Source organism: Leucopleurus acutus (genome assembly GCF_964270905.1).
Source record: "Leucopleurus acutus genome assembly, chromosome: 9".
NCBI classification, from domain to species: Eukaryota; Metazoa; Chordata; class Mammalia; order Artiodactyla; family Delphinidae; genus Leucopleurus; species Leucopleurus acutus.
The window spans coordinates 102,635,855-102,653,878 of NC_139144.1; the positions used below are offsets into that span (position 1 = coordinate 102,635,855).

The window sequence follows — 18,024 nt, forward strand, 5'->3', positions numbered from 1 at the left end:
GTCTTTCCTGGGCAAGGAGAAACCTGGCCCCAGCTCTGCAGACTTTTTCTCACTTCCCATTGGCCTGAATTGGGTCTCAGGCCTATGTCTGAGCTGCTCACTACAAAGAAAATGAGATTGTATATAGACCAGCCAGGCATCCCTCGAACTGAGCCATCGTCATCTTCCTCTGAGGCACGTGGCTTCACCGAGGGACTGGTGGAGGCATGAACCGAGCCAGAAACCTACAAGGAAGATGGGAGCCGCGGAGATGACAAACCATGTCCTCTGCAGACCAACAGAATTTATTTCTGAAATGAACAAAGAATCCTTGAGGTGATACTTTAGAAAAGCCTCTGACAAACAGATGAGACGGAGGAGAATTAAAGATGATACCAGATGATCAGCAGAATAAGAAGGAAAAGTACGCCGCACCAGATAAGACAAACACAAAGAGCATCGTGCACGACGGCCCAGCGCCTGACCCGCAGGAGCGCCTTGAAGGCGCGGTTTCTCTGGGCCTCTCTCAGGTCTTGCTTCTGCTTTGCAACATGCGACCGCACCCTGGCCAGGTAGCGCACGTGACCTTCTCCATGGGGGTCGCCCCCGCCCTGCTGGAGCCGCTGTGCATCAAAGAAGAGGTCGTTGCTGAGGTAGGCGCCCTGGAGCTCCCTCTCCAGCCCCTCGACCACGGCCATCAGCTCGGCCAGCTGCTTCCTCTGCTCGTCCCCGGAGGCCCGGTTGCTGAAGGCGCAGTACCTGTGCCCGCACTCCCGGACCAGGCCCCTCAGCCTGACGTTGTCTGTGTTTGCTACGTAGTCACGCAAGGATCCGTCCCCTAAGTCCTCCTTGTGGGTGAAGAGGATGACCGTGTGTCTCAGGGCTCTCGCCCCAAAGACCTCCTTCACCCTGGTCACGGCCACCACGTCCTGCTCTGTGAAGCGCCCCAGCTGGGTCACCAGCAGCAGCACGTGAGGCCCCGGGGCCGAGAGCAGGTAGCAGTCCCCGATGTTCTCGTACGCCTCTTGGTCCTGGGCCCTCGCCTCAAAGATGGGGGGCGTGTCCACCACCAGGACGCTCCTCCCATCCCACGTGCCCGTTGCGCCCTGACACTTCCTGGTCACCGACTGGGCCGCCAGCCTGGACTCAAACACTGGCTGGCAGAGGACGCTGTTCCCGGTGGCGCTCTTCCCGCTGCCTGTTTTGCCCACCAGGATGATCCTCAACCAAAATGATCCTGGATTTAAGCTCTCTTCTCCTCCACCTGTCAGAGCACACGGAAAGTTAATGCGCCATTGCCATGGGCTGAATGTGTCCCCCCCAAAATCATGTGCTGAAACCCTAATCGTCAATGTGATGGTGTCTGGAAGTTGGGTCTTTGGGAAGTGCTGAGGTCTAGATGAGAGCGTGAGGATGGAACTCCATGATGGAATTAGCGTCCTTCTAAGAAAAGAACGAGACTAGAACTCTCTTTCCCCCAGATGAGGACACAGCAACCCGGAAGAGTGTTCTCCCCAGACACCAGACCTACCACACCTGGACCTTGGACCTCCCAGCCTCCAGATCAGTGAGAAATTAACATTTGTTGATTACCACTCAGTCTGTGGTGTTTGTTTTAGCAGCCTGAACTGACAAAAAGAGTAATAAATGCCTTTTTAGGAGGAAGAGAACGAAAGATAAAAAGGAAAAGACCTAGAAGAAATAGCGTCCCTGGATCAATCAGGCTATCACACTCTCTTTTCCCACGACAGGGCTGGGCTCAGAGTAAATATTCTTACATAGAGAATAAAGGGAAGTCATGCAGGGTTGGTGGAATAAATCATCCCAGCTGGCCAAAGTCCTTAGGAGCGCTCCTTTTGGGATGCTGAACTTTTCCACCCTTTCCAGAACATTCTCCCTGTTCAGTTCCCACCCTGAAGGCCTTCTGATGCTCAGAGCTTCCTGCAACCACTGAATTAATTGTTAGTCGCATACTTTCATCTCCTCCCATCCCTGCCTGGTCTCTGTTTTACAAGATGGCAGGGTTTTATCTGAAAGAACTTACCCTCACTAAGGAGGGCATGACAGCAGATAGCCTGATAAGTTCTATTTCTTGGGGGATATGCATTTTCTTTGTGTTGAGGTGACTCTAGTCTTGTACCTTTCCCTACAGGTGGGAAGTTTGCTGACCCAATGCTGAGTTCTTGGTCCCCAGGTGTTGGGCAGGGCTCCACCAGATCTTACCTTTGATGCACGTGTCTTCTCCACCCTTCTGAAGCCCCTCCATTTTGTTCTAGACGGAAAACAGGCAGAGATTGTTCATACTCGAGTCGGATGTGGCATCCGACACAAAACACCACATTTTATAGATGAGGAGATTGAAGGGAGAAGAAAACAACTACTGAAGGTCACACATACTTTAATGGATGAGCCGAGACTAAACCCAGGGCTGCTGACCCTCAGCCTTTCTTGGCACTAGACTGAACTTCCTCACAGAGTATATAGACAGTCCCAACACAAGAGCACCGCACGTGCTTTCCCACCACCTGGATTTAGCTGCTAACAGGATGCACTGAAAACGTGCTGTCCACCCAGAAGACCAACTAAGGAAGTTGGCCATATCCTGGCTTCCTGGCTCTCTGTCTTCAGGGTCTCAGTCCTGACACCCAAACTCAAGATTGCCTCGCAAAGTTTCACCTTGGGTAAACTCACAAAAGACGTTCTTCCCTAAGTTTCCATGGTGATGGTGGTAGAGAGGGTCACGAATCATCGCAGTTTGCCCAGGACTGAGAGGATCCCCTGATCAAAGGAACTTCAGTGTTGAAACTGGGAGAGCCCCAGGCAAACCAGGACGGGTTGGTCGCGCCAGGAGTAGGAGATTGTCGTGACCCCAGGTGGGCAGTGGGGTGGAGCATACGTCCGGTAAACAGAGGGAAGACCTGATCTGTTAGGCTCAGACCAGCTCTTATGTTACCAAAGATCTATGCTTCCATATTCTCAACTCAAATAGTCTCTGACCAGTAGCTACCTCAGGGGCATCTCTCTCCAGTCCACTCCCCTTCTTTCATTGTACCCCATATGCCTTTTTCTTGATCTTTGTCTTTCTTCCTACTTCCTACTTCCTGTGCTCAGCGAGTGGGGCCACTCAGGCCCCACCCAAGAATGACTACTCAAGCTTCACTATTGGCAAAGAACTTCACGACCCTTCCCAAAACTGCATCAGGACCTCACTGTGTGCCAAGTTTCAGAGTATTTTCTAAGGCCCAAGCAGTTAATGCTAAAGAATGAATCTCTAATTGTGGAATTTCAGCATCTGGGACAGGTGAACCGAAAAAAACTACTTTTTGGAATAAGTAGATTTCCTCCACGCTCCTTGGAATCACACCATATAGGATGTTATCTAGCCCCTCCACCTCTGAAACTGGCCACAGTGATTACCTTTGAAGGGAAAATAATTTAATAAATAAATAACTTGGGAATTATTTTAATTTGAATGTCAAAATTCACCCTCTATCAGACAGTTTCCCGGTAATATCTTGTAATTCGTTCTAATGGTATTTTCAAGCCAAAAGAGAATTCTGCCTCAAGACTTCAACATCAGCTCCTGCCTGAGTTTCCAGCCTGCCAGTTTGGGACCTACCAGCCCCCATAATTGCGTGAGCTAATCCTTCAAATAGATTTCTTCATACATACATCCTATTGGTTCTGTGTTTTCTGGAGAAAACTGATACATCGATCCAGCTAACTCTCTCTGTTGAAATTTGGAGAAGGAGCAAACCTGAAAATAATTCTCACCTTTGGCTGGATCTCTTCAAGCACGAAGTCTACAGGGAGGAGTTTTTAAAAGATGTGATTGCATGGGGGGGCACATGGGGACACAGGTGTTTTTTAGATATCAGCTTATTTTCTGTGCTGATGATCGTGAAACCAAGGTCCTCTGTTTTCTCATGTACTGCCCTTGGATCATCTTGAATGGTGGTCTCCAGAGAGGACCAGCAAGGAGGGGCTCCCAAGCATCTGAGGACACCAGGCTGGTACCAGGTAAGTGATTGGATGAATGTTAAGGGGCAGAGAAGGTGATGCTGAAAGAGCTGCAGAAGGGGGAGCTGGAGGGGGGCTGGAGCTGATATACCTGGACTCAGAGAAATCAGGTAACACTGTCCACGTCTTTTATATATGAGGAATACAGCAGCGACGTGAAGCCACCTGCAGCCAGGACTGGGGGTTGAAGGGATATCCGAGAGAGATGGCAACCCCTTCACGGTGTCTCTCGGCCAATTGGGAGTACAGGCAGGACCAGAGTGTGCCGCCTGCCCTGTGTGCTGGGAGGGATGTTCCCCTCTGGCTGCCCCTCAGACCCTCGGGAACGGGTCAAGCAGCGCTACTCACGTGATGTGTATGGCCAAGCGACTGGTAGCCAGCCATCTTGGAACAAGGATGAGAGGCTTAAATTCCTGCTCTCTCTGAGTCTAGCCTGAGCAGAAGGAGAAGTGAAAAAAGGAGCCCCTTCTCAAGAACCATCTTTCTCAATTATTTTGTGAGGATTTTTTTTCCCTCTCTAGTCCAAACGGCCACACCTCTGGCCAGAAGGCTGCCACCGGGTCCCAGCTGCACATCCTCCCCTGCTCTGTCCCCTGCAGATCCCTGTGCCTTCGTCACCACATTAGTCCCCTCCCGACATCACCATCATCGTGCTTCCTCCTGGCCATCAACCTCACTGCAGAGCCATCATCCTTCCATCCACTCATTGAAAATGTTACTAAATCCCTGGCTTTGCTAGACACTTCTCTCCCTACACTTGGAGGACGGTTGGACCAGTTTAGAAAACAGCTCCTTCCAAAGGCAGGGAAAGAAGGTGATTCCTTGTACCACCCTTGGGAAGCCCCACTTCCTGCGACGTCTCCACTGGGCAGTGCTGAAAGGAGCACGTGGGGACAGGAAAGGTAGAGGCACCCTTGGCAAAATTGTGAAATGGGCTGAAACTGGCCTGAAATGGGCCAAAACCCAGGCAGATTATCTCACTCTCATTTGCCAAAAGTATTCAGGATCTCCTCCCTACTGGCCCCACGGGAGAGGGTTGGAGAAGGTGACACGCCGATTAGGAATCATAAACAAGATGCCATGGTGAGACACCGTCGCTGTCAAAGGGTGCCAAGCAGGGTACTTCTCCAGGGATAACGCCCTCGCAACTCCATCCTGGTCAGTGAGCGGGTTAAATCATTTTTCAAAACAATAAACTGTGTGCCTTTCTCAGAAATAAAGCACGTGTTTACCAAAGCGGAAAAGCACGTGTTTACCAAAGCACGTGTTTTATTTCTCAGAAATAAAGCACGTGTTTCTCAGAAATAAAGCACGTCCTGTTCCTGAAATCTTTTTCCCTCTTGAAAACAGAAACTTGCCTTCGAGTTGAGCGGTGGATGCAACAGAGACAAGCAACAGACATCAAGTCAGATTAAAATCGCAAGGCCAGTTTTCAGCCTGTTCTTCAAAGGGCATCCTATGACTTCTGGGAGCAGGTCGCAGGGAGGAGGGTCAGACCGTCCTCCCTCACCCAGCAACGTGCAGAGAACTCCATAGGTGCACCCAGATGTGGGTGCCTATGTGAATACACTTTTGCACAAACGCAAGAAATAAGCAAGCTAGTATCACCAAAGGGCTACTCTCTGAGCTCATCCTGTTCAAAATGTTAGGTTCTGAAAAATATAGTACTAGTAACATTTTCTGTTTGCAGTTATCTGGGGCTTTAGGGTATATAATTCCTGACCCTGATAATTTAGGAATAATGAAACTCAGGCTTAGAAAGATCAAGTGTACAGATTGACACAGATTGTTACTGGGAGAACTGCACAGAGAGGGAGAAGGAGAGGGAGGGAAGGGGAAAGAGAGAGGTAGAGAGACGAACAAGCCCTGTTACCTGGTAGGTCCTGGAAAGTTCTGCAAGTTCTCAGACGATCTTGCTGCAATCTTCCCTCCTCTCCCAGGCAGCCTCTCTCATTGGCTTCTAGTCTCTTCACAAAAACATAAGAGGAGTGACAGATGAAAAAACCTGGCCACCAATTCTACCTGCCAGAGAGAGAGAGAGAGAAAGACTGCGTCCCCCGGGGCAGGAAAAGGACAATGTGTGAGTTTCCTCACCAAGCTATCCTCAGAGAGTGACTCAAAAGCCCTCGGAGACGCCAGAGGAAGAGGGTTTTCTTTTTTGGTTTGTCTTGGTTTTGTTTTCTTTTTAATAACAGTTCCATTTCCTTCTCCCCACCGCATCTCTGTAAGGCTTTTGTGCAGAACAAGGTCTCTGCCTGAGTTAGTCTGGAGACCCGGGGAAGCCAATGAACATCTGGGGCACAGCTGCACCCCAAACCAAGCACCCGCCGCCCTTCACTGGCCCACACTGGCCCAACTCGCATCTCCCCACGCCCACCATTTCTGTCTCCTGCATAAAGATAGCTTCTTATATGTAATTCCAGATGGCAGTGAAGGCTGAACTCAAGGCAGGCATCTTGCTTGAGACCTTCTATGGCTCTGGCCCCCCTTCTTGTTTCTCTGTCAAATACCCTGCTCTCAAGTCACCCATGCTTTGACCTGAGGAGGAAACAAAGTTTGGTAGGTTTCTTCACCTAGGTGGACTTGCATTTCCACAGAAGCCAGGGACACATCCGACCCCACCCACAGTGCGATTTAGGCAAAGTGACAGGCGCTTAAGAGGATAGGGGCGCCATGGCGTCTCCCACTGCCCTGATTAATGTTCTTCCTCTGCTTCTGTGCAGAGGCCCTGCTGGGGGCCCCTGGGTTGCAGGGGCTGAAGCACCTCTCTGGAGACATCCTTAGAGTGAAGGGGGCAGAGTTTGAACCATTACTTGCACATTTGGGTTCAGAACTATAAGTTGAGAAACAGCTATAATCAGGACATTGGGCTGCAAGTAACTCTTGGTTCTTTGCTTAGAGGGGAGGGCATTTATAATGCAGATAACACCCACGTTTCACATTTGCAATGAAAGCCATGCCTGACTTACAAAATATTCTCCCATATTGATACTGTCATTTTAACTTTTCAAACAATAATAGCTATTACACTGAATGAGGCGGACACACGCCCTCCTGCTGTAGAAGACAGAAAGGCATGCTTTTAACATACAGAAGACATTTTTTGTCTTTGCTAGCTAGAAATCCCTCTGCTGTCTCATTTTAGTTGGGTGGGGGGGTGGGTAGGGGAAAGAAGGTTAAAAGATCAACTCCTCTAAAACAAAAATAACTCTTTGTGCTAGCCATTTACCAACTCTCAACTGGTTTACCGTGAATACTTCTATGCACGAAGTCAACCTGTTCAGTCATCTCAGCACATATTTTGTAAATACCTGGTACACAAGACATTGCTCAACGATATCAGATCCACACCTGCCACGTGAGTTCTGCACGGTTGAGGTAAACCTGTCCTTTTACTTGTCTTAAGCTACTGAGGCTAATACCCATGACCCCACACCATAGACTATGGATCCTGACCGGCTACTTTCTGTGCATTAGAAAAAATGCAAATTAATCACTGAAAAATATCATCTTAGTTCTGTCTTCAGGAATTTCCTCAGCTACTACATAGGGTGAGATGAGCCGCCTTCTACTGGGGACAGTTGTATGCTTTTTCCTCTAAACAGCCTCTTCATATACTTAGCTGATTTCTTCTGCTAAATTATATGTATTTTTCTTGTTGATTCAAGAAAGGCCTTTATTTATTACTCAAGAAAGCAAAATACTACCTACTCTATATAACACCGGTTAACACTCCTTTTCTGCCCCTTTCCTTTCTTTGTGTAGAGTTTTGTGACTATTCAGGACTCCTCTTTTCCTTCAGTGTTAGCTCTTGGAATTCTAGTGATGGCTCTTCAAACCATAAGTGCTTCTCATGGTTGGTGAAAGAAATACCAGCAAATAAAAGGAGGGAAATTGTTCCTTTGCCCCTACAGCTACAGAGGAAAACAGTAAATATTATTCCTGCAACACAGTCTGTGAGATATCCAGTCCTCGAACACTGTAGCTCTGCCCTGTGAAAATAACCATTGGTCTCTCAAAGCTTGTAGAATTATGGTTGTCTTATTTAATAATGTGTTTCCTGGGACTTCCCTGGTGACTTCCCAGTAGTTAAGAATCTGCGTGCCAGTGCAGGAGACAGTTCAAGCCCCGGTCCAGGAAGATCCCACATACCGTGGAGCAACAAAGCCCGTGCACCACAACTACTGAGCCTGCGCTCTACAGTCCGCAAGCCACAACTGCTGAGCCCATGCGCCACAACTACTGAAGGTCATACACCCTAGAGCCTGTGCTCCGCAACAAGAGAAGCCACCACAATGAGAAGCCCACGCACGGCAACGAAGAGTAGCCCCCTCTCACCGCAACTAGAGAAAGTCCACACACAGCAATGAAGACCCAACACAGCCAAAAAAGAAATAAATAATAAATTTATTTTAAAAAATAGGGCTTCCCTGGTGGCACAGTGGTTGAGAGTCCGCCTGCCAATGCAGGAGGGGACACGGGTTCATGCCCCGGTCCAAGAGGATCCCACGTGCCGCGGAGTGGCTGGGCCCGTGAGCCATGGCCGCTGAGCCTGCGCGTACCGAGCCTGTGCTCTGCAATGGGAGATGCCGCGGCAGTGAGAGGCCCGCATACCACAAAATAACTAAATAATAATAATAATGTTTTTCCTCATTGTGAGATGTAAATTGAAATCTAGTAATTCCTAACAAGTCTAAATACTCATAAGGTTTCTTGGACAGATCCAAAGGAGATCACTGATGCTTCTTTCTTCTACCATAGGCATGGAGGTAATAAAATAAAACAAAATAAAAGAGTCAAGAAAGTTTGAGACCTGTGTCTCTAATTTAAATTGACAATATGCTCAGTAAGAGAGAACAGTCAATTGGTGTCGAATGTCTTGCAGATACTGCCCCCTGCTGTTCATCTAAGTTGGCTACAATAAGTTTTTTGCTCAGTCTGGAAATTTTAACAAACATTTTCTTTATGGCTTCTTTCATTCTTAGAAGGCCCTCCTTTCTCATCCCTTTATTTAAAAATATATTATTTAGCTCCATACAAAAATCTGCACATGAATATTTATAATAGCTTTATTCATGATCTCCAAAATTTGCAAGCAACCAAGACGTCCTTCAGTAGGCAAATGGATAAATAAACTGTGGTACATCCAGTCAATGGAATATTATTCAACATTGAAAAGAAATGAGGGGTTTCCCTGGTAGCACAGTGGTTAAGAATCCGCCTGCCAATATAGGAGACACGGGTTCAAGCCCTGGCCCGGGAAGATCCCACATGCCGTGGAGCAACTAAACCCGTGATCCACAACTACTGAGCCTGCGTGCCACAACTACTGAGCCTGTGTGCCACAACTACTGAAGCCCGCACGTCTAGAGCCCGTGCTCTGCAACAAGAGAAGCCACCACAATGAGAAGCCCGCACACCACAACAAAGAGTAGCCCCTGCTCGCTGCAACCAGAGAAAGCCTGCGCGCAGCACCGAAGACCCAACGCAGACAATAATAAAAATTAAAAATAAATAAATAAACGGAAAAGAAATGAGCTATGAAGCCATGAAAAGACACGGAGGAACCTTAAATGCATATTGCTAAGTAAAAGACGCCATCTGAAAAGGCTACGTACTGTATGATTCCAACTCCAACAGTCTAATAAAGGCAAAACCATGGGGACAGTAAAATATCAATGGTTCCAGGGTTTGGGGAGATGGATGAATAAGTGGAGCACAGAGTATTTTCAGGGCAGTGAAACTATTCTGGCTGATGTTATAATGGTGGATACATTCCACTATACATTTGTCAATACCCATAGGCTAGACAACACCGAGAGGGAACCCTCATGTAAACTGTGGTCTTTAATTAAATAATAATGTATCAGTATTGGCTCATCAGCTGCAACAAATGTGCCACACTAAAGCAACATGTGAATTGGGGGGAACACAGCATTCAGACCATAGCAAGAATTAAATGCTTAGATCAGAAAAGAAGAAAGTTCTCAGAAAATCTATTTTTGCATCAACCTTAAGAAACTAGAAAAAGAAGAGCAAAAATAAACCCAAAAGCTAGCAAGAAGATTGAAAAATGACAAAAATGGGAGTAGAAGTCATGGAATTAAAACCAGAAAAGCAGCATGGGCCCCAAGCCTGATTCTTTGAAAAGACCAATTAATAAACATAAAAAATATTTTCCTGGACTTCCCTGCTGGTCCAGTGGTTAAGACTCTATGCTTCCAATGCAGGGGGCACAGGTCCATCCCTGGTTCAGGGAACTAAGATCCCACCTGCCATGCAGTGCAGCCAAAAAATATATATATTATGTAAAAAATTTTAAAAATATATTTTCCAAGGGAAAAAGGGAGAAGACACAAACTACTAATATCACCAGTAAAAGAGAAGACATTACTACTGATCCTACAGATATTAAATAGCCATTATTAGATGGTTATTTAATATGTAGATGGCTGTAGATCCTGTGAACAGCTCTATGCCCATCCATTTGACACTTTAGGTGAAATAGTCTTTCAATTCCTGGAAAGACACAAAAGCCACCAAAACTCACTCAAGAAGAAAAAGTTAGCCTAAACAGAATAGAGAGCCCCCAAATGAACCCACACTTACATGGGCAATTAATCTACACAAAGGAGACAAGAATGTCCAATAGGGAAAAGACAGCTTCTTCAATAAATGGTTTTGGGAAAACTGGACAGCTCCATGCAGAAGAATCAAACTGGACTAGTTTCTCACACCATATACAAAAATAAATTCAAAATGGATTAAAGACTTAAATCTGAGACCTGAAATCATAAAACTTCTAGAACAAACATAAGCAGTGAGCTCTTTGACATCCGTCTTAGTAACATGTTTTTGCATCTGTCTCCTCAGGCAAGGGAAACAAAAGCAACAATAAACAAATGGGACTACATCTAACTAAAAAGCTTTGCACAGCAAAGGAAAATAAAAAGTAAAATGAAAAGGCTGCCTACTGAATGGGAGAAGATACTTGCAAATAATATATCCAAAAGGGCGTTAATATCCAGATATACAAGGAACTCAAACAACTAACATCAAAAAAATAATTTGATTAAAAATTGGGCAGATGATCTGAATAGACATTTTTCCAAAGAAGACATACGAATGGCCGATAGGCACATGAAAAGATGCTCAGTGTCACTAATCATCAGGGAAATGCATATCAAAACCACAGTGAGATATCACCTCTCACCTATCAGAATGGCTATTATCAAAAAGACAATAAATAACAAGTGTTGGCCAGGATGTGGAGAAGAGGAAACCCTCATGACCGTTGGTGAGAATGTAAATTGGTGCAGCTGCTATGGAAGACAGTACGGAGATGCCTCAAAACATTAAAAATAGAACTACCACATGACCCAGCAATTCTACTCCTAAGTATTTATCCGAAGAAAACAAAAGCACTAATTAGAAAAGATATATGCACCCCTATGTTCATTGCAGCGTTATTTACAATAGCCAAGATACGGAAGCAATCTAAGTGCCTATCAATAGATGAATGGATAAAGAAGATGTGAGTAATAACTAGACTTATAATGGTGATCATTTTGAAATGTATCAAAATAATTGAATCACTATGTTGTACAACAAGAACTAACATAGTGTAGTAGGTCAATTATACTTCAAAAACAAACCAAAAGGGCTTCCCTGGTGGCGCAGTGGTTGAGAGTCCGCCTGCTGATGCAGGGGACGTGGGTTCGTGCCCCGGTCCGGGAGGATCCCACATGCCGCAGAGCGGCTGGGCCCGTGAGCCATAGCCGCTGGGCCTGCGCGTCCGGAGCCTGTGCTCCGCAACGGGAGAGGCCACAACAGTGAGAGGCCCACATACCACAAAAATAATAATAAAATAAAATAAAATATAGGAAACTGTATGTACAAGAGTTGGATATACTTTCTTAACCAAGACATGAAGCCAGAAGTTATCAAAGAAAAGATTCTTTAATGTTTTATTATGGCCTCAAAGTTAAAGACAAGAAAAAAAAAAAAACAGATTTGAAAAATACAATGAAATCTTAAAATGCATGTCATAAAAAAAGCTCACAAAAATCAAGGAAACTGGGCAATATATGTGTAGATTGTTCAAAGATGAACACTAAACAGCCAATACATATGTGAAAAGATACTCAACTTCATAGTCAAGGAGGTGAAAATTAACATAATTTGCAAAAATTAAAATGAGCTCCAATATCTCCTACTGGCAAAAGTCAGTCGTGAGGTTAGGGAGAGGGACAAAGACCACTTTAATGCACTGCTGGTAAAATGAAAATGATTCTAGCCTTTTTGGAAAGCTCTCTGATAATATTTATTGCAATTTTAAATAGCTATACCCTTTAATGAGTGATCCTATTCCAAAGACTCCAGTTACCGCAGCCCAGGAGCACAGCTTTTTTTCTAGAGGCAAAAATACAGGTAGTGAGGTCAAAGTTCATCGGTAAGGATATCATGGAATTATTGTGCAAGCATTAAAAAGGACGACTAGAATGCTTGAAATTAAATACACTGACCACACCAAGTGTTGGTGAGCATGTGGGGGAAATGGTTGGGGTATAAAATGGTGTCATGGCTCTGGAAAACACTGAGTAGCTTTCTTAAAGAGTAAACATACACCCGTGATGTTTCAGCCATTCTAATCCTAGGTGTTTCCCAAGAGAAAAGAAAGCATATGTCTGCAAAGACTTGTACCTGATTGCTTACAGAAGATTGTTTACCTGTAACAGCCCCAAACTGGGAACGACCCAAAAATCCATCGACAGGTGAGCGGATAAAGAAACTTCGGGATAGCCACACAATGGAATAGTATTCTAAATAAAAAGAAATGAACTACTGATACACAGCAACATGGATGGCTCTCAGAATCATTAGGCTTAGTAAATCAACTATACTCCAATATAAAATAAAAATTAAATTAAAAAGACAAAATCAGGCTTACTGAAAAAAAAATCATTAGGCTGAGGGAAAGAAGTAAACAAACAGACAAAATGAACACACATTGTATGATTCCACTTATAGAAAACTCTAGAAAATGTACGCTAATCTACATTGACGAAAAGCAAATCAGGGGTTGCCTGGGGATGGGGGGAGAGGAGGGCCAGGGGGGAGAGATTGCCTAGGAGCACAAGGACACTTCCAGGAGGTGATGGATATTTTCACTACCTTAATCGTGGTGTATATATGTCAAAACTTACCAAATTGCATCCTGTAAATATGTGCAGTTCACTGTGTATCAATTATACCTCAATAAAGATAAACAAGTACCAAGAAAAGTACAAACAAGCATCAGTTGTTAAGACAAATCACTTGGGAATGGGCGGGGCTGGCCAAAGGAGTGACCAAGGATTTCAGAAAGGAAAAGAAGAAAAATACTGCCCTGAAAATCAAAACACATATGAAAGGGTCACAATTGAAAATATGAAAAAATACTTTAAATTACTGATTCTAGTGATTGGTTTTACACATTTTTACAATTTGTGCACGATGGCTGCTGTCTTTCAAACTCACCTACTTTTTTTTTTTTTTTTTTGGCGGTACGCGGGCCTCTCACTGTTGTGGCCTCTCCCGTTGCGGAGCACAGGCTCCGGATGCTCAGGCCCAGCGGCCATGGCTCACGGGCCCAGCCGCTCCGCGGCACGTGGGATCCTCCCGGACCGGGGCACGAACCCGCATCCCCTGCATCGGCAGGCGGACCCCCATCCGCTGCGCCACCAGGGAAGCCCTAGCAACCATATTTTTAATCTCTAAGTAACTCTTGTCTGCTAATTGTCCTTATCGATAGCACCTTCTTATGCTGATAGATGTAATATTTAATGCAATTCCTCATCTTGCTAAAGATGTTATTTGAATGGTCTTAATTTCCCTTCTGCATCTCTCAGGGCTTCTCTATCAGTTCGCTGGGCTTCTGCTTTCCTCAGGTACCTGGTCTTCATTCCTACAAATGAAGGTGGCGGCAGCCTGAACTTGTGGCCTCCACGCGAGAACTTTCCCGGGGGCCCTCCCTGCCCAGGCAGCCTGATTAGCAACTCTGGTCCATCAGGCAGGGACTCCCCACCCCCCAAATGTCAGAAACAGGGGCTTTCCTATGCAGTATCATAGCCCTACTTGAAACCTCAGTTCTCCCCAGAGAGATTGTGCAATCATTTTGGAGAAAGGCTCTTGGCAGTTGACGTGTTTTTTGTGCTCTTTTGCCTAAAGCCTGACTGTGTTTTGGGTTCTCTGCGCATGCGGACCATCCCAGGATCATGCCATGGTGTCGTCTCCATTTAAAGTAGTAAAGTGACAAAGCAGATGGGCTTGGTGGTAACGCCGAGCAGGCACTGGGTTAGCGAGGATAGAAGGGATCGAGTGGAAGTCTTCAAATATTTTAGTTTTTTAATAATTTAATTTAAACTACTTTTCTGATTAGGGAATACTCAAAATGTAGGAATGAGTCTACCATGAAAAGTCCCCCTGCTTCATCTCCTGATGTCCAATTTCCATCCCTCCAGGCAATCAGGGGAGCCAGTTTTGGTGTTTCCTTCCAAAAACCGATCCTATGAGTATATACATACATATACATATATATGCATGTGTATATTTGCATTTGTTGCAAAGAATATATACAACTTGTTATGCCGCACATATATTTTTGTAACCAAATTCTCTCCTAAGGGCATGGAAAATGGGGGGAAGGGAGGCAGTAGAATGTAAAAACCATATCGGGGCACATGTGATTTCCCTCCAACCCCCAAATCACAACGTTTTATCCCCCCAAGTAACAGCAATGGAGTAAGTACACCTGGGTTCACCCCCACAAAACAGCAGCCCACCCAGGGGGTTTTGAGTGCAGCACCCTAGGATGTGGGACCTGGGGACTCCAGGGCACCCATTTAAATGCCAGTTACCTTAGTCCAGTCTCTCAGCCTATTAATTAGAACTCTTTCAAACTGCAAGAAGCTTAAGCAAAAGACTACTTACTGGGCACGTACTAAAGTCAAGGCTCAGTCCAGCTTCAGGCACTGCTGAATTCAGAGCTCAAGCAACACCTTCAGGAGTGGTTCTGTCCCACCTGTCGGCTCTGCGTTCCACAGGTTGTCCTCATTCTCGAGCCTGTGGAGGGGGTGTGGCCTTTGGCAGCTCCAGGAGAACCTCTCGTGGGGGCGAGGTGGCGGCTACAGCTCCAACTTTACATCCTTGCAGGTTCAAGTTCACTCTTCAAGTGAACCTTGCACTCTTCAAGTGCAAGAGCTTTTCCTGGTAGCCCTAAGATTTACTGTAATGTGACGGACTTGGGCAATGGGCCCACTCCTGAAACAATCACCGTGGTCTGCGGGAAATGATCTGCGCTTAGTCTAAGTTTGGGTCACATGCCTTATGCCCGGAACCGAGGATAAAGCCCCACCATGAACACACAGCCAGACAATGAGGAAAAACTGGATCCCCAAATGGAAGTCCAGGGCTGTGCCTAGAAAATTGGGGAATGATGAATGCTGGGGCCATCTACTTATGAAACTGCATACTAACACTAGTCCATTGGTTCCAAAGGTGGAACCAAGATATTTCAACCAAGAACGGTAGGAGAGCTTGTGAAAGCCTCCAGTGGTTCTCATTCCTAGTGGGAATGTTATTCTAATCCCACACTGAGAATCGTTGCCCTACTCAGTTACCCCGCAAATACATCCCATTGATCCCACTGCAGACAGTATAATTAGTTCAAACAAAACTCTACTCACACTGCAAAAAATAATTCATGCCATTTATTGATTCATCCAGCAAATATTTAGAAGCTGTCCTCCCAACTCTCTCTAATATCACTCTTGTATAGACAAGACAGGAGGGTTTATTTACCATTACAGTTCAAGACCAAATCGCCTATCAACAGAAGAATGGGTGAACAAAATGTGCCACGTACAATGAAATACTGTTCATCCTTAAAAAGGAAGGAAATTCTGATATAAGCTACAACATAGGTGAACCTTGAAGACATTATGCTAGACACGAAAGAAATATGCTAGACACGAAATAATAAATATTATATAATTCCACTTATATGAGGTACATAGAATAGTCAAATTCATAGAGACAGAAAGCAGAATGGGGGTTAGCAGGGGCTGGAGAGCGGGGGAAATGGGGAGTTAGTATTTAATGGGTACAGAGTTTCCATTTAGGATAACAAAAATTTCTGGAGATAGATGGTAGTGATGGTTACACAACAATGCGAATGTACTTAATGTCACTGAACTATACACTTAAAAATGGTCAAAATGGTAAAAAAAATTAATAAAAATAAATAGATGTTAATAAAATAAATAAGACAGTATTGGTGAGAGTTGGGAGGGTTGGGAGAAAAAACAGAAAAGACTTCAAACTTGGTACTTCTGTTACAGAAAATAAAAAAATAATGTAGTAAGTTTAGAGAAATAAAATAGGTCATTGGTGGCATGACTTAGGAACAAGAAAATATCAAAAAGGAGCAGGAAGATCTGAAAAAGAAGTAAATATCATATCTAGAAAATGGAACTTAAAATTTAATGGAACGGAAAAAGCAGATTATACATAACTGAGGCAGAAATTGGGTAACTTGGTAAATAATTATGAAGAATTTAACCAGAGCACAGCAGGTAGAAATAAAGAGATGAAAAATAAAAAGCACAAACCGGGTTAGGAGATAAGGAAGCTAGAGTGAGAGGGTCTAACATGCGGCAAATCAAAATTTCAGAAGGAAATATTAGAGAGAATGTGGGAAAGGAATTATTCAAAGGCATAATTCAGAGTTTCCCAGGTTAAAAAAAAAATTGTGTGAACTCTGAGACTTGGAATTTTTAAAAAAACTTTCTCAGGAGGAATTTTCAAGGGAAAATAAATTCATGCACACCCACACATTTTGAAGTAAATTTTCAAAACATCAAAGACAAGTAAAGATCTCAAAAGCAACCAGAATTAGATATAATTAACTAAAGCTGGAATGGTATATCCAGTGAAACTAGTTATCTTGAGCCAGGTATAATAAGGAATATTCTGATAAATAAGAACTAAGAAGGTTTACCACCAAGAGATCTTTACTATTAAAGAAACGTTTAAAGGATGTACCTCAAAAAAGAAGAAAAAGGATATCAGAAAGAAGGCCTGAATTACAGGAGGAAAAGGAGAGCTTTTTACCCGTTAATAAAAATATAGGTAAATTTAAACAAACACTGAGTATACGAAAAAAATAAAATATTTAATTTATGGGGTTGAAATAAGTCAATATAGAACTAAAACTCAAGATAAGAATATCATTTAACAAGGAGCATTCTAAAGGCACAGTACTTTTCAGGTAGAGGATAAGGTTACTGGTTACCTTTAGAATTTGTTTAGTTAAGTGCACATGCTTTAAAAAAAAAAAAAAGATTTCAAAGGAAACCACTAAGAAAGCAGAAATCCTCCTGAATGAGGAGTGAGTGGGGCAGTACCTACCGTGGAAATGAACACTTTCATAATGTCTGCTTCCTACTTCAGAAAGGATTTTTTTTTAATTGGAGTATAATTGCTTACAGTGTTGTGTTAGTTTCTGCTGTACAACAAAATGAATCAGCTGTACGTATACATGTATCTGCTCCCTCTTAGACCTCCCTCCCATCCCCCCACCCATCCTGCCCATCTAAGTCATCACAGAGCACCAAGCTGATCTCCCTGTGCTATATGCAAGTTCCCACTAGCTATCTATTTTACAGCTGGTAGTGTATTTATGTCAAACCTAATCTCCCAGTTCATCCCACCCTCCCCTTCCCCCCACCCCGTGTCCACACATCTGTTAGTTTCCCATAAAAATTAATTGCAAACTTTTTTGTGAGCAATTCTTTGCATCTGAGGCTCCAGGGCCTTCTTTGTGGAGCCTGAGGCGATGGGGCCTTATTCCATCCACTGAAATATCTCTGAAGAGACTCTGGGCCTTGCAGGGGCAAGAAATAGTAAGTGAATACTCGTACCGCAGGAAAGCCCTCCCCACCCCCGGCATTTCATAGCTGTCTCCTTAGGATGTACTTTTCCAGG

General features: G+C 44.5%; 1 protein-coding gene across 1 annotated transcript; it reads right to left on the reverse strand.

The window, feature by feature from the left end:
- Positions 1-362: 362 nt before the first annotated feature.
- Positions 363-5,938, reverse strand: LOC309966195 (GTPase IMAP family member 5-like; the record flags this gene model as incomplete). The annotated part of the gene is made up of 3 exons (XM_082846167.1): positions 5,873-5,938; positions 2,203-2,251; positions 363-1,243 (listed from the first exon to the last, which is right to left on the reverse strand). The coding sequence occupies exons 2-3, from the start codon at positions 2,243-2,245 to the stop codon at positions 363-365; spliced, it is 924 nt and encodes a 307-aa protein (XP_082702293.1). The 5' UTR covers positions 2,246-2,251; positions 5,873-5,938.
- Between the last annotated feature and the right edge of the window lie 12,086 nt (positions 5,939-18,024).